Source organism: Aristolochia californica, unplaced genomic scaffold, assembly GCF_029961685.1.
Source record: "Aristolochia californica isolate CCGP_79_NKW_82.1479 unplaced genomic scaffold, dmAriCali1.0.hap1 SCAF_12, whole genome shotgun sequence".
Taxonomy (NCBI): Eukaryota; Viridiplantae; Streptophyta; class Magnoliopsida; order Piperales; family Aristolochiaceae; genus Aristolochia; species Aristolochia californica.
The window spans coordinates 29,878,319-29,895,373 of record NW_027181793.1 but is presented as its reverse complement, the minus strand read 5'-3'; the positions used below and the strand labels follow the sequence as shown (position 1 = coordinate 29,895,373).

General features: G+C 35.2%; 1 protein-coding gene across 4 annotated transcripts; it reads left to right on the top strand.

Moving 5' to 3' along the window:
* The first annotated feature begins 6,802 nt into the window (after nt 1-6,802).
* Nucleotides 6,803-16,970, top strand: LOC137946396 (uncharacterized). 4 transcript variants are annotated; one of them, XM_068792667.1, is made up of 8 exons: nt 6,803-6,923; nt 10,343-10,530; nt 10,620-10,714; nt 15,658-15,758; nt 16,150-16,219; nt 16,301-16,328; nt 16,411-16,471; nt 16,694-16,970. In XM_068792667.1, exons 2-8 carry the CDS (start codon nt 10,518-10,520, stop codon nt 16,800-16,802), a joined length of 477 nt encoding a protein of 158 aa, XP_068648768.1. In that variant the 5' UTR covers nt 6,803-6,923; nt 10,343-10,517; the 3' UTR covers nt 16,803-16,970. The 4 variants fall into 4 exon arrangements, with proteins under 4 accessions (XP_068648768.1, XP_068648771.1, XP_068648770.1 ...); XM_068792669.1 differs by lacking the exon at nt 6,803-6,923 and adding an exon at nt 9,760-9,798; XM_068792668.1 differs by lacking the exon at nt 6,803-6,923 and adding an exon at nt 9,926-10,020.
* The last annotated feature ends 85 nt before the right edge of the window (nt 16,971-17,055 follow it).

Here is a 17,055-nt window from a genome sequence, read left to right as displayed (position 1 = left end):
TCTCAGATTCTTTAATCTGTACTGGCCCAACGTATTCAGCAAGCTCGAGAGTTTTCCCCCGAAACCCATTCAAAACCCAATTGGTCAAATCAAAATGGCCGGTCAAATCCCTCAACCAGAATCGTGCTTCGGCGCGATTACAAAATGCCAGGCAGAGGGATTTGTTGATCTTGGAGACGTTTTCATCGCCATGATTTGAATGGGTGTTCGAAAGGCATGTTTCGCACAGAGAGATAAATTGGTCGTAGAGATGGATGGAAGATTTTCATTCTTCCATGAGAAGGGAGAAAAGATATGAAGACGATGAGAAGGGAGAAAAGCCGAAGAAGAGAGCGAAGACAATAGGAAGAGAGCGGGCGAAAAATAATTTCGAGAGAGGAAGGCCGAGGGAGAGGGATAACAAAGCACAAATGAGAGGAAATTGTTTTTCGTCTGGTGCTTCAAATGAATGATTCACAATAACGGGCCGAAACACGATTTCACGATTTTAGGCCGATAAGATTATCTGCGTGATTCAAATGATGCCGGCGCTCATTCACTAATGGCTTAATTGAATGAAATATATAATATACTTGAACTTCATTTCAAGTTCATTATGCACTACCTCGGAGAGTTTAATATGAATTCCCTATTCAAAATTTACATAAATGCTCATTAACCAAACTATATTCATTAACCTGTTACTTTACATATAGTATTTGCCTCTTGATTCATATTTATGTCAACATTGGAGGGGTAGTACACCCTCTTCCATCTATTTCCATCTATTATGCTAGAGGAGGACAAGGCCAACCCTCAATAATACAAAAAGAGGGGGATGGTTATTGAACAATAAGAATGAATTATATCTTGATGTTTTATATTCATCAATACACGTATTTATAGGTTACAAAGAGATTTATATGATAAATATTATCACTAATAGAGTTTACATAGGTTTAGAGTTACAAGTTGAGACAATCTCAACTTTTCTTATCCTTATCTTTATCTCTATTATGCCCCCGCAAGATGGAGCTCCGAGAAGAGAGTTTAATCTTTGTCTTGAAAAAGAGGAAGCGTGTTCGGGGCAGCAGTTTAGTGAGAGCATCTACTAATTGATCAGCAAAGGAGACACGATTTACTCGAAGAGCACCACTCTGAACGTGTTCTCGAATGAAATGGTAATCTAAAACTACATGTTTTATGCGAGAGCGAAAGACTGGATTGGAACATAAATTTATAACATTGATATTGTCACAATAAAGGATTGGTTGTCGCGGAAGAAAAATTCCAAGGTCCATGAGAAGAGAGCAAATCCAACGGATCTCAGTTGCAGTGGTGCAATAGATCAATATTCTGCCTCGATAGAGGATCAAACCACAATCTGTTGCTTCTTTGAACTCCAAGAGATAAGATTGCAACCTAGGTAAACAATATAGGCATCGATTGAAGTGAAAATACACATGTGCACTCTTCTTCTTCCCGAATTCAATTAAAATAAAACCTCAGATTAAACCGAAGGTCGGGGAAAAAATACGGGAAGAAGAAGAGGGAAGGGGAATACATGCGTCAGAGGCGGCAGGAGGAGCGGTACTGCTAACTCTGGAGGCTGCTGGACATCCCACGGTGGTGGCTAAGCGACGGCGACCGAAGCTGCTGTTGACAATTGCAAAAGCTCGGTAGTCGATGGTGGCAGTGGCGAGTAGGGGTGGCTTCGAACCGAGCCGGCTCATGAGCGGCTCGAGTTCAGCTCCGTTTGATTCGTTATCTATCGAGCTCTAGCCGAGTTTGAACTCTGAAATTGACTCGTTTACCTTAACAAGTCATGCTCGACTGAAGCCAGGTTCGGTTCGTCGGCTTGCGAGCCAGCTCCAGGTGAGTCGGGATCGGTATCGGGTCGGGAGCATGAGCGAGCCCCTCCCGTCGGCTGTTGTCACCGCATCTACTGTCGTCGACAACTACTCGCCGGAAATTTCCCCCCCTCGTCACCTCCGAGCCCCTCCCGTCGGCTGTTGTCACCGCATCTACTGTCGTCGACAGCTGCTCGTTGGCCGCCTCTGTGGTCATCCATTCGATTTCTTACTCTCCTCGTCGTCGCAGCCGTCATCCCTGACAACAGGTCCTCCCCGTCGTCGTAACCCCCTTCCCTCCACATCGTCTTGGGAGAAAACCTGAACCAGTAAGTTCAGGGGAGAAATAATCTCCCCTCTCCCCCGTGCGAGTTCATAAAGTAAAAAATAAAAATTCCTTAAACTCTCCTTCCTCATAGCTCTTGAAAAAATTAAAAATACATTTTATAGAAATAAGTTTCTATCAACTATTAGTGTCTCATGTTTTTTTTAAATATTATTCTAATTGAAAATTCTTATTAAAAATCATATAATTTTCTAAGTAAGATTTTCCTACCAAGATGGGGTAGAAAAGTGTATTGAAAATTTTTGAATAAGTATTTAACAGTTGATACTATAATACTTTTAGCATGAAGCAATTTTCATTGCAATTTTGTGTTTGACATTTTATTTGATTAAACTTTTATCGATAAGTATAATAATATATTAGATTGATTATTATTTTTTATTTATTTCCCTATAAGAGGCAATAAAAGGTCCATTTAACTTTCCTAAAAAAATTTTAAAATATTTATTGTAATTTTCTAATAAGTCATTAATAGTAATATGATTTTATTTAAAGGTTTTTTTGGGAATATGTATCATAGGAAAAATATTTTTAGTTTTTCCTAGAATATAAATTTTTATCTAGGGGCACTAAGGAGGCCATAGTAAATTTATGGCCAGATTCAAAAATTCCAAAACAAGCTGACAACAATTGGAGTAAAAAAGATTAATATTGGTGTATTTTAATCCATTATTAAAATTCAATCTTGAACCTCCCCTATCATTATTTTTTTTAAAATGTATGCATAATTTTATATATAATTTATTCGAAGCCACCCCTACGTGTGAGATCATAAACAAGGAAAAAAAATACTTTTTGTCCCTTCCTCATGGCTATTGAAGAAATTGAAAAGATATTTTAGTAGAAATACGTTTCTAGAGACTATTAGTGGTTTTTTCAATAAATGTTGAAAAGACATTTTTAGTAGAAATATAGGGATAATTAGTGCCTCATGTTTTTTGAAAATATTTTTATAATTATAAATTATTGTTAAAAAATCATATAATTTTCTAAGTAAGATTTTCTTGCCAAGATGGGTTAGAAAACCGTATAGAAAAATTTTGAATAAGTATTTAACAGTTGATGATATAATCTTTTTAGCATGAGGCAATTTTCATAGCAATTTTGTGTTTGACATTTTATTTGATTAAAAATTTATCGATAAGTATAATAATATATTAGCTTAATTATTAATGTTTATTTATTTCCTTAGAAAAGGTAATAAGAGGTCCATTTAACTTTCCTAAGAAAAATTTAAAGTATTTCTTGTAATTTTCTAGTAAGTCTCTAATAGTAATAGGATTTTATTTTAAGGATTTATAGTTTTTATTTGGGTGATTGTAAATTGATAGTGATATTTTATTTAATTTTGTTGTGTTTGATTATTGTATGGAGTGTTTAGACTATTTTATGGAATGTGTAGAGTGTATAAACAATTTCATGGAGTGTTTATGGAATGTATAGACAATTTTATGGAGTGTTTATGGAGTGTTTACGCAGGTTTTATGTATATAGATTATACCCAATTTTAAGTAGAGGTCATGCCGAATTTTATATAAGTATTATATACATAAATTATGCTCAATTTTAAGTAGAGGTCATACCCAATCTTATACATGTATTATATATATAGGTTATGCCCAAATTTATGTAAAGGTCATACCCAATTTTATGTAAAATATATGCATAATTTTATATACAATTTATTTTATATTTTTTTTTTGAAAAGTTTTAAATGTATGTAGAAGCTCGAGCTCGATTAAAATTTTGTGCTCGAGCTCGATAACAATTTTAAGCTCGAGACGAAGTTCGGCTCGAACATAGGCAGGTTCGGGCTCCGCTTGGCTCGATGCTGCCCTTAGTGGCGAGATACTGTCAAAGGCTCTCAGGGTAATGCGGCGACGGCAGGATCATCGACGTTGGTGGCTCAAGCAAGAGGTTAACAAAGAGGAGCGAAGAGTCAAAATCGGAGACTGCTGTTGCGAGGCATTAAGTGGTGTCATCGGTGATTGTTGGAGGTTCTACCGAAGTTGGGTCACCTAATGGCGATGATTCAAACGAGCTCGACGACGATAGAGAGGAAGGAATAGAGAGATGCAACTTTGGTGCGGCTCTGGTTTTTCAGCGACGCCAAATAGGAGAAATTAAGGAGATCTAAACTCTTATACCATATTGAATAATAAGAATGAATTATTTTCCAATGCTTTACATTCATCAATACAAATATTAATAGGTTACAAAGAGATAAAATTTTACATGAAGGGAAGTTTACATGGGTTTAGAGTTACAAGTTGAGACAATCTCAACTTCTCTCATCATTGTCTTTATCTCTATCAATGGTCACATAGAAGAGTCCACTCCTCCTAATCCATTTAAGAAGTTATACATATTAGGATAAAACGACATTTAGCAAGGTTGTATTTTTAAAATACCTAAAAAAAACTTTAGTGCCTTACATTTGTAGGCGTCGATGATAGTTTTGGTGATGGGTTTAATGAAGGGAAGTTGGTTTCTCTTCACAATGAATCTGCCTCCTCAATTACTTAAGAAGCTCTTATGAAATAATCCTCAAGTTACATCTTTCTTTTAAACGGAGTGTCCACTCAAAAGTACCTCTATTTGCAAATAACTTTTGTCTATTGTCACGGATTGTACCTATTTGAACATCTCCATCTGCCTCAAAAGACTATAATGTAATGTAGTAGTAGTGGTGACTTCTTGTCTCATCTTCGTGAGCTATGAACCATGAAGAATCAAAGGGGTTTGCCCCCCCATTAGAAGGACCAATTTTGTAATGAGCCTCCTTATTTATAAATCCTAAAGGATTTGAATGATTAATATAATCGAAAGGACAACCCTTTTGTTTGCCCTCCTTGTAGTGAAAGATTGATTGTACAATTGAAGTTTTAAAAGCAGAAGATGACATGAGGTTTATTTGAGCTTGTGCAGGTTTTCATCTTATTTAAGAAGCTCTGCTTGCATCGGAAGATTGATTGTCCTGCTCCAATTCATGCACCTTTGATGTAATTTTTTCACCATAGACTATTGTTGGTTTCTGTTCACTAAATAGTGAAGGTAAGTCTCCAAACATTTGTTAAGATCCTCTAATTCCCTACCCATTTAGGATTAGTGTTTTGTACTTAGTTCCAAGGAAGTGTGCCCTACAATGCATGATATTTTTTCCTATGAGATCTCAAGCGCACCAAGGTATTGTCTAGGTACTTCAATGCTATGAGGTGAGCATGCTTAAGTGGTCTACAACCATAAGATAATTGATTGTCCGCATCTCTTTAATGAAATTTAGAAAAAGGCAATTTTACTATATTACCCAAATTTTTATAAATTTTAGCAAAAATACCCAATTTCTAAACTTAATATAAAAAGTACCCTACTTTGACCGGCCAACTACACATGTGTACAGTCTAAGGTGACACGTAAGCTTCGACCGCTTATGTGGTGCCACACTAGCACCCGAATGGTCTAATGACATGTCACTTGACACATCATTGAATCACTATATCATCATCAATGTAGGATGCCACATCAGCACTACACATCATGTTACCTTTTTTTCTCTTTCATTTTATTATTGATTTAAGTTATTTTTTAATTAAAAATATTTTAAAAATATAAATTTTATTATTAATTATTAAAAAATCTAATGTAATTAATACCTTACGCTATTGCTTTAAGATATTATTTAATTTAATACAATATTTTACCAAATAATTTAGTTTTTTAAAATCCTATTTGTTGGTACATATTTTACTACCTTTTTTTTATAATAACAACAATAAAATTCGTATATTAATTAATTAAAAAATCATATTCTTACCTATTTAACACCTTTCATTATCGATTTAAAATATTTTAAAATTTAAAAAATATAAAAAATATTTTGTGTTAAAAAATCTATTGTATTAGTACAAGATTTATTACCTTATATTTAAAATATAAAATTAGTATATTAATTAATTTAAAGATCTTCTTATAATCCTTGTTTAAAATTTTATATTTTATTTCAATAAATTTAAGGTAATGAAACATGTTTCGACAAATAAGACTTTTTAAAACATTAAAAAAATTAATAATTATTTTTTAAAATTAGAAAATGTGATAAATCTATAATAAAATATTTTCAATAGATTAGAAGAAGATTTTTAATTAATTAATATACAAATTTTATATTTTATTATTATAAATATAAGGTAATAAAACTTGTACCAATACATTAGATTTTTAAACACAAAAATATTTTTTAAATATTTTTAAAAAAATTAAAATATTTTAAATCGATAATAGCAAAGTGTTAAATAGGTAAGAATAAGATTTTTTATTAATAAATATACGAATTTTATTTTTTTTATTATAAAAGAAAGGGTGGAACAAGGAAAGGTGGTACAACCCCTCCTCACCATCCTCTTTCATCAATTTCGGTGAGGTGTGGACATATGAGAGGCTAATGGCACAGAAAAGAGGATATTTTAATAACTATTTTAGCTCTGAATTAATTGATTTTTTAGAATATAGAGCCATTTATTTAAAAGTTGGTCATATTCAATCATTCATTAGTATGAAATCTAAATAATCTTATTTAAAATAATAGCATTCAAAGAAAAGAAGCCGTATCGAAAAATTACCTGTTTTTTTTCAATCTGTCATTGACTTTGGCCCTATTTGGCCCTTTTCGAGGGAGGAAGAAGACGAGGTTCACTCTTCTCGCTTTTGCGGGTCGCCGGACGATCGTGAATCCCTTCACCGGCGTACAGGTAGCTCTCTCTTTCTACGCCCGAACCAATTAAAAGGGGTTTGACCTGACGGGTTGAACATTATATTTTTTTGAATAGTAAGTATTGAGGAATTCTAAGTTGAGGAGAAAAAAACACAGAGTTATCAGTCCACCAGTTCTTCTCTACTCGCAGTCTTATCTGTGAGACCGAGTTTGGAGTAGTTCAAGTTTTAAAGGGGTCCCGACCACGTTGGGAATATTGCCCAAGTTTTTCAATGTTTACCGAGAATAACCGAATTCAACAGTTATGAGTTGAGGAAGGAAACCTAAGCAATTATAGTTCATGTAAGAACATTCAAGTATCTGTCATACGTTTATTTGATATTTCATCTGATTATTTTAATGTTTGCAATTCATTTGTTTTTGCAAAGTCATTCTTTCGTTGAACTTTGTTTTTGAAAATTTATTTGGTTAAACTATTGTTGTGTCTTTCCTCATATAATTTTGCTAATGGGTCTCTTTCCTGAAATTCTATCGCCTTTGTATGGTTATATTTATTAAAGCTTCCCACAAATTCCTTTAAACTAGTGAACAACAACCCTTTTCGATGTCTCCTCTATAACTATTATCATTTTTCTGACTAATAATTGCACCTGTTGTAAATCCATCCCCTTTCTTATTTGTGTCTTGAAATATACTGGTAATCTCCTAATGCAAACTGCTGTCATTCTACTTTGTCACAAATTAAAGAAAATAATTTAGCATGAGAGGAAGTAACAAGTTCAGGTTGGTGTTTTACTTATAATGGGTGACATGGTATGCTCAATTTTCTTTTGGATAGTCAAAAACTAAAAGGCATCCACATGCCATTCAGAAGTCATTAGCCTGGAAAATGTATCTTTGTTCCTATTATAGTTTCTAACTAATATAACAACTGACTATAATTGGTATGGATTGGAGCTGGACTAACTGGTCCAAATTATGCATGCTTGAGACTTGATGCACCCCAACAACTAACCAGGTTGATGAAATTTAATTCTAAAGATGGTGTTTGGTATGCTTGAAGCTTCCAATCCGTTGTGAAGACTGCGTGTCATAAAATAAACGGTGCCGGCTTAGTTTCCTGTGAATCCTTGCCTGCTCTCTTTATTACTTCTCCTATTGTTGACTCCATTTTCTGCATTTTTATGCCTTCTAAACTTGATTTAAGTGAACGAAATGTGCCAAGCATGAAAAGGGGAGTGTTAGTTTCAAGCTTTATGAAACCACTTATTAGAATCCTTCCTGAAGAGGAATATGATACTTTCACCAGAGTGTTTCCGTCTCCTTTTTGCAGTTTAAGTGAGAAGTAGCACGAATCCTAAAAGTTGCTTCTTGCCATGTTGTGTTGGGAACCTAGCTTTGTTACTAACCTTGAACAGATTCGAGAGGCTTTGTTAATGAAAGAAAGGAGCTTAGCCATAAAAAACGCAAAGAAACAAAAAAAAAGAAAAAAGAAAAATGATTTAGAAAACTCCTACGCCCCTTGGGCACATCCATTCAACTATTTATAGATTTATAGATGATTCACAAGATAGACTTTGAGAGGAAACTTCTCTCTATTTCCCTCTCAAACTAGGAACCTACCTTTTCTAAGCTAGGAAAATTGTTTTTTTTCTAAATTTCTTCGTCAATTGAGAAAGAGAGACCACTTGGATTAGGAATGTGGGATCCCTCTTGGACACCAACAACTTATCCAGGCTTGTCTTAACCCTAATTGCAGCCAAAAAGCAATACTGCCCTTTTGCATATAAGAATCGCTCGTATATACCAATTAACATCAAAACCCTGTTACTGTTGGCGTCTAACGTGCTGTTTTAAGCTTGTTAATTATCCTCTTACTGACAACCGAGCTGTACTTCATAAAAGAAAAATACTTAGGCATGTTTGTATGCTTACAGGAATCATGTTTTCCATGCAATTTCATTTTTGGAAATCAGAATCACAATCCTACAATTATGGGTAAACAAGCTACAAATTTTGTAGGAAACCCTTATCTCTCAGTGAGAACTAAGGAAAGTTATCCCCCTTCCCTCTTTTAAAAGGAATTCTTTTCCTTGTGTCCTTGGCTAATATTCATCTTTAAAAACTAGAATAAGAGTTTTTAAGCTTTGCGCACAGAGGTTTAAGCGATTGAGATTAATCAGTCAAGTTCTATTTTCTGAACGTCCCTGAAAGCCATTTTGCAATTATTGAAAAGATTCCATATGTAGGTAGTTTTCTAAAAGACCATATTACTTTTTCTGCAATTTTAAAGGCTATATTGAACACACAAATCAGTCAATCAATTACAAGTTTAACCACTCCACTATCATAGACACCACATTGTAACCAATATTCTAATGGAAAAGCTTTGGTCATCTAATCTTATCATAGTTCATATCTTGTAGAAGAAAAAAAGCAGCCCAATCTCTAACATAGAACAAAAAAAGTCACCATGTTGCTTCATAGAAAGTACCATACTTATTTTATTTTTTTGTCTTTCTTGGGGATCTATTTATAAAACGGGATCACATATGATCTACAAAATCTAATAGAATGTTGGATTTTTCAGAGAAGGTAATTAGGCCAAGGACAGTACATCTATTTGGCTGAATCCATTCGAAAATCCTTATTATTGGTCAAATAAAAGTCAACTTTATTTGGATTGTTCAGATGGTATATTAGATGTGAGGCTGTTCTAGAAAGATACTAGACCTGATTTATGAAATCCATTCAATGGGTGGGTTAATTTCTAAATACTATGAAATTAGTTTTGTATATTTTTCTCTCCCTTTATGAGATTGAAATTTTTTTATAGAAAACATTTCTGCAGAACTGGATCTGTATCAAATCAAAGTTTGATGACAAGACCCAACTTTTTTTCCTTGCAGAAGGTCAGACCAGACTTTGAGAGTCTTCAGTTACCTGCTTCTTTGTCTATCATGGGAACGAATGAGCTCATAGAAGCATGTGCATTTTATATAGTTTTTTGGCTTATAGCATGTTTGGCTTTGTTCAGGGATAAAATAAGGATCTACTTCAAGGGAAAATGGAAACAACTATTATAAGGAAGAAGCAGATAGTGAGGAAGCTGAAGTTTCTTTCACGTGTGATATGTAAACTAGTTCTCTTGAAAAGAAAACATAAATTAGCTAAATATTATTCTCCTACTTATTCTTTTAGATATTGACACAAAAGGCTTTGATAAATGTTGTGGAGGATTATGACAGTGAAAAGATATTGAAATAATGGCTGACCTGGCCATTATGTGTTCGAGAAAAATATTGCTGTAGTAATTGGCTTAGTTATCATGCCATATTTTGTAAAAAGTATGCATCATTCCATGGAATGGTTAAACTTTTTGATATAGTGTAGTCTGCAGTAACAAAAATTACTTTCTATTCATATTAATTTTCAGTGGAAGCTTGATTTTTTCAGAGAACATCTCAGTGCCTTCCAGAAGATTCGGTTGAATGACAGTTAGATACACTAACTATATAGAGGAAGAGGAGAGCAATGCAAAATGTGGAAAAGCATAACAAATTCGTCGTGATAGGGGTTCCTGATTTCCTGATGTTTGCCAGTTTTAGTAATATCTGAAGTTTCTGTCAAGATGGAAGCAGAAGGTAAACAGTCTCTCTAGTTTTCTTGGGAATGTGTTCCCAATCTAAAGATTTGGTTTTATTTTAATGATTTCATATTGTCCAAATCATAGGTCAAAGGACCTTGTCAAATCCTTCAACAACACTCACATCTCTATTAAGCAAACGGGAGAAGCTTCAAGAGGAACTGCGTAATATTGAAAAACAGGTGCTTTACCATCCTTTGTTGCATCCTCAAAACAGCCTCATCCAGCCTATAAATGTTGTGAATGCTTTGTTGCATCAACTAAATGTCATGTACAGGAAACAGAAAATAAATTAAATAAACAAAAGAGAATACAATCAATTAGCGGGACCCAAATTCACTGCAAGCTATTGCTAGGTTGTGCCTTCCTTTGCTAGCTGACTTGCTATTGAATTTGTTGAGCGTGAGATATTTTCCCATAAGCACTGTTTTGCAGTAATGAAAACAGTAATTTGATGGAATAACCGACTGAACCTCCAAGGTGATTTTTTATTTCCTATCTCCCATGAAAATTACAACAGTCAAATCACCCTAAATAATTGAAGTTGAAATGATTGTAGTAAAGTTGTAAGCCTTGCCGCATTGAATGTATTTCTTCCTCTATGAAATTTACGACCCCAAGTGAGCCAGAATATGATGGCAGAACATTCCCTTCATGATCTCATACTACTCCAATCCCCCCCTGGCATCAGGTTTCCCTTTTGAACTCTCGTCAAAGTCAAACTTTAAGGATCTTGTAAAAAGTAAGAGAAGAGAGAGATGAAGAGAAAATGAGAAAGAAAGGGAGAGAGAAAAGGCTCAAGAATGAGCTGTGTTGGGGGTCGTGCATGACCCCCAACCTATTTAATCAAGTGGACTTACTGAATTAAAAAATTGCCCCTCACGTGAAATCCTAATCTCCTTATATCTCCCATTCTATATGTCCTATGTACATGAAACTTGGACTATAGACATAATTAAACATAGTAAATAAGATTATAGAAGAATATAAATATGAGGATAAGGTGAAATGACCAAAATGCCCCTGTAATGGTTTTGCTAGCAACAACTGATTTTTTTATTTTCTATCTCTCGTTCATCCATAGGAAATGGATGATAACCATTAATCTCATGCTAGATACCTAGAAAGGAATTGTAATAATATGTTACTGTCCTGTTTCCTCTTTTCAACCCAAAAAAACCAGTGTATAACTTGTACACAAATGAAAGATTACTCTCCTGAGCATATAAAGATTCCAGAGACACCCACATAGCCTTGGCACTCTCAAAATTCATAACTTGGTTCCAGAGTGACAAATCTATATTGTTGACAATCCGGGTCATAACCTAGTTGTCTTCTACTTCCCAATCATCATCAGTGGGAATGGGGGATCATCAAGTACATCCTAACTGATTTTGGCCCAATTAAGATAATTTGAGCCATTTAGTTTTTCAGAAGTAATCCTTTCCATAAGAACTTGAAAGCTCTTAGACGGAGTATATACCTCACCATCATATTACTTATATAAAATCACAAATTTGTTCAATTTCACTTTCCAAAGTACTCCTTATAAGCAAACTATGTGGGCCTCACCATGTAAATTTAGAGTTAGGGCAATTATTGTGATGTGCACACTCCAAGCTTCAATAATCATAACATAAATCTCAAATTCCCAAAGAAATCAAACCACATTACCATCAATTAGAATTGATGTCAGCTTAAGCCAAAGATGAAGCAAGCACGAGAAAGGGATAGTTGGCGCACAACCCAAAACAAGCATACAAGACCCCTTTTAGGGCAGTTAAATCATAGAAAGCTGTTTTAGGAACAATAGAACTAGTAACCCTAGGGTTATGGCAGAAGAAAAAGATGAAAAAATTGGATTTTTGCCAACCAGTAACCAAAAAATCTGAGAAAACCCTTCTTTATGTGATTGTCTTCTTTAAAGGATGATGAATACTAACAAGAAGTCTTCCCATATGTAATCTACTGCTCTGATATCATATAAAAAGTAAGAGAAGAGAGAAAGAGAAAAGGGAGAGTGATAAGACTCAAGAATGACCTGCATTGTCGTGCACGACCCCCAACCTATTTAATAAGTGGACTTGCCGAATTACAAAATTACCTCTCACCTAAGTGAAACCCTAATCTCCTTATATCTCCCATTCTATATGTCCTATGTGCATGAAACTTAGACTATAGACATAATTCAATATAGAGAACAAGATTACATAAGAATATAAATATGAGGATAAAGTGAAATAACCAAAATTCCCATGTACTGTTTTTTCAATAGATCTCATTGGAGGGGGGTTCCAAAATTGTAATGTCATCCTTCTGCCTTGCATATTACATATTGCAATGTTTCCCCAATTCAATGTTGAAATAAAGCCTGTATAATCCATGAATTCATCTGTAAGCTGAGTCCACATGTGCACCATATGTGTAGTCTGTCAACCATTGCACCCAAAGATCTTGTTATGGGAGAAGGCTCTGCTATTCTTTTCCAGCCATAAGCCTTTCATAGGAGCAGCTGCAACTATTTCCCAGAGAGTATTCCCCAATGATGGCAAAGGAGAGTCGCCAATAGTGGGATACTGATGTCGGACTCCATCCCTGGCTATACCACTCGCTACACCATTGACACTCTAAAGGACACTGTCAATAGATAGTCCTAGATCATATAATACACTCAATCTCCGAGAACATCGAAAACACCCTGAGAGGTCTTTTGTTCTCGAAGGCTGCTTGATGACCACCATCAAATTACCCTCAATAACAAGAGGGGAGGGGAATCACTCATAGAAAAATCTGTGGCTTCAAAGGAGAGCTTTCAAGTCCGCCATTATGGATTCACATTATTCAAATGGTGTAGAGAAAGCAAGGAGAACAGTCAGATTCTCTAATGAATCCCTCACCGCCTATAGAACTAGGGTAACCCCTAGAGTAAAAATGAATTTTGAGGGGGATAATCAGGCTTGATTAAAACAACTTGTGACTATCAAAAACTTGAATTGAATCCCTCATAATGTGAAACATAAGGTGAAACCTATCTGATGAAGGAGAGAACTTACTGAATTTACTTCAGCCTTTTGCTCCTCTTCAAAAATAGCTAAACCCTTTGTTGCTTGAAGGCTGATTGAGTTTCTTTTCCACTAAACTTTTATAACTTGATCAACTTTACTTTAAAACCTAGAATTCCAACTCTGATACCATGTTGAATTCTAGGGTTTAATCCATGGATAACTTGGTTTGAGAAGAAGAAGAAGAAAGAAGAAAGAAGGAAGAAGAGAAGAGAAGATGAGAAGGATAAGGCAAGAGCACAAGTTGAGGAGGAAAACTCTAAGGAATAAGAGAGAGCACAAGTTTGAGCTCCTCCCCTTCTCTTTCTTTTTTATATAGGTGGGGCATGGATGCCCTAATACATAAGAATAAAAATATATATTTAAACTAACCACTAATTACAGCTTATGCCACTCACTCTCATAATTACATAGAATACCAATCAAACTACTTCAACATTAGGCTACTTTTTTCAGTGAAATACTAGACATTTTTGCCTCTTAGATGATAGCCTTCAGGCGTCTTCATGTGAAACAAACAATTTGACCAGTCAACTAGCCAAAGGAGTTTCTAGAGAGCATCTTACAATTTGGAAATTCCCTTCCTTTGTGATATGGGGAACATGTCCCCTTGTATAATATATTCTGTTTAGTTGATTTCATTAATAAAATTTATCCCTGGTTTAAGAGAGAGGGAGAGAGAGAGAGAGAGAGAGAAAACTCCTTCATGGCTTAAGTTACTCTAGATGGATTTCTGCTGCTTGGGAAAACCCGATGATGTTGAAATCTTCCCCAAGGCACCAGGGGATGTCCCAAGATAGCATATTCAATGGAGCTCATCTCATAATTCTTGATAACCCTATTTTGGGTGAACAAAATTAATGTTATAAAACCCGGATCAGACCAGTCGGACCCAGGCACTTGTCCTGGTTAGAAACTCTAGAGAGCGGGTGTGAGAAAAAGCCCGCCTAACCCAACCAAATCAACCAGCTCAACCGGTGAACCAGCTAATCCAACAATCCATCTAAGTCACATGACGCATGGTGACATTTCCATCACCAGACAAAACAAGGCAACCACCCCCTTTCTCTTGCCCCCATTTCTCAACTTTTGTCTCGCTAGCATTTTTTAGGGCATTCTGTACTTTTGGAGCATTCCTTCAGGCTGCTAAAAATGTTTTACAAATGAGAGTTGTGTAAGACATAGCTTCACTTTATTTCTCTCCTTTGTTGATTCCGAATCCTCTGTTATTTCAAATTTAGGACTCCCCATCTGAGCACTTCTGAGCTTTTTTGTTAAATTCTGGATATATACCAGAAACGACCTAGCAAAAGAGGCATGAAGATACTGGTAACAAACAATGATGTCTCCCAAGCCAAAAAGAACAAACTTCTCCATGAAAGGGCCTTCACACATCTCCTCCAAAAATATCACAGAGGACATACTTCTATTTTTTATGGATCCAAATGCAAGCATGAACATTGAGAAACCTTGGTTCAGGCATAATATCTTACCCTAAGAAGAAACATTTAGCTATTTTGTTGCAAAATAATGCTACGATACCAGAGGAAGGGGAGGAGCAGGGAGATTTCCCCCGATCTATTTTTTAAGTTTTTATTTTAGAATGATGTTATTATGATGTCATACCGGGTCAATCGGTGATCTAACCCAGTTGACCCGGTCACCTCTGGTCAGTTTTAATGACATTGATCATTTTTCAAAAAAAAAAATCCTTGTTAACTTTTTCCTGTTGGTGTCTTAAGTTACATAATTTAGTGTCTGAATCAGTTTTATGGCACTGAAAATGTTCTTTATTTTCTATCTTTTCTTCTTCCTGTGACATAGTAAACGATATTAGTGATTTTACTTGATTTATATGTTGTATATTTTAATTTTGGTTTGGTCAGTGGCACTCTTTTATCTTTAAAAGAAGCAAAATTTTGGGTTCAATTACAATAACTTTATGATGGTTTTTCCGTCACTGTTTACATATCCTGGTAGTTTGCATTGTAATAAAGTGTTTCATCAAAGATCTTTCAATTGTTTCAATGCGAGTGTGGCTTACTTCTGTAATTATTTTTAAGGTCTATGACTTAGAGACGAGTTACCTGCATGATTCGAGCCAAAGTGGTAATGTCCTGAAAGGTTTTGAAGGATTCTTATCATCATCAAAGAGCACTACAAAGTAAGTTGTAGTTAGATTTTGTTGGAAGCAGTTTACAAACTCCCAGGCTGTTGCCTTGGCCAATGATTGTCTATTCCTGTCAGAAAATTGGAGCCTCTTTTCTCACTAATATATTTTTCACTTACTAAAGTTTTTAAAAAAATCATCGCTAATTTGTTTATGTTGTTGAATGTTGTATGCGGGATTGAGGGAAACAATCATTAAGACCAGAGTTCATTTCATTAAGAATATCTTAAATATGTTGATCATGCATGTACTTTTGCTGCTACATTTGCAACAGGCAGATGGTGTTCAATTCGTGGGATATGTTCCTACTTTGTTTGAACAATATCTCTGTTGATTCAAATGTTTCTCGTCAAACATCTTACATAGTCTGGAATTGTGCTTTCAGTCTAAAGCGTTCCAGGAAGTTCCAGCCTGAAGATAGATTATTCTCATTATCCTCCATTACTTCACCAGCAGTATGTACACACTTGTTTAGATTCTTGAATTTCCTGCCATTATCCAAAAAACCGTCAATATCTGTTTCTGTTTGTTTTCAGGCTGAGGAACATATAGTTGGACGTGATGGTGAGTCTTCATTGCTATATAAAGTATTTATTTTAAATTGGAAAGGTGATAATATTTTTGGTTTGATGATCTTCCATTATAGACGGGAGAGGAGAGTATGGTCCAGGTCGATTCAAGGGTGGGACTATACCCGCAAATGGGCAGTAAGTAACTTTACTGTTTTGTCTACCACTCCTAGGCTCAGGTGCCCAATCATCCTCTCTGCTGACAAATGAATTTGCAGCATAACCTGAGCCATGTTTCTCATATCCATATCTATGTTAGCACACCTGCATTTGTTTGCACCTGTACACTCTTTTTGCATGCAATGATAAAAGTCCAGAATATTTCACCGCGCTCAGTCCGTCTCTGTGATGCGTTTTTAGGGGCAAACAGAAGAAGGGAAGAACAGCACCAAGAGATGGAAGGAGAATTAGACCTTCAAGTGAGCATGATTTTGATGATGAAGATGATCCTGACTTGAGTTCCAGATGATCATTATCCCATTTACTATCATAAAAAGATTACCGTTGCATCAAAATATTCCAGTTCTGGAATCCTTTGTTTGATTTTGCTGTATTTCTGGATTGAATCGTTCACAATCATGCATAGAGATGATATTTCTTTTCAGAAATTCCCACACATGGACAAGTACTATCTTCACAGTCCGTACCTTTTGCGAACATTTTTTAGCAGTTCCATGCCGTTAAGGTCTGTTTAAAACCCCGCTTTGAAAGACTTTTTATGG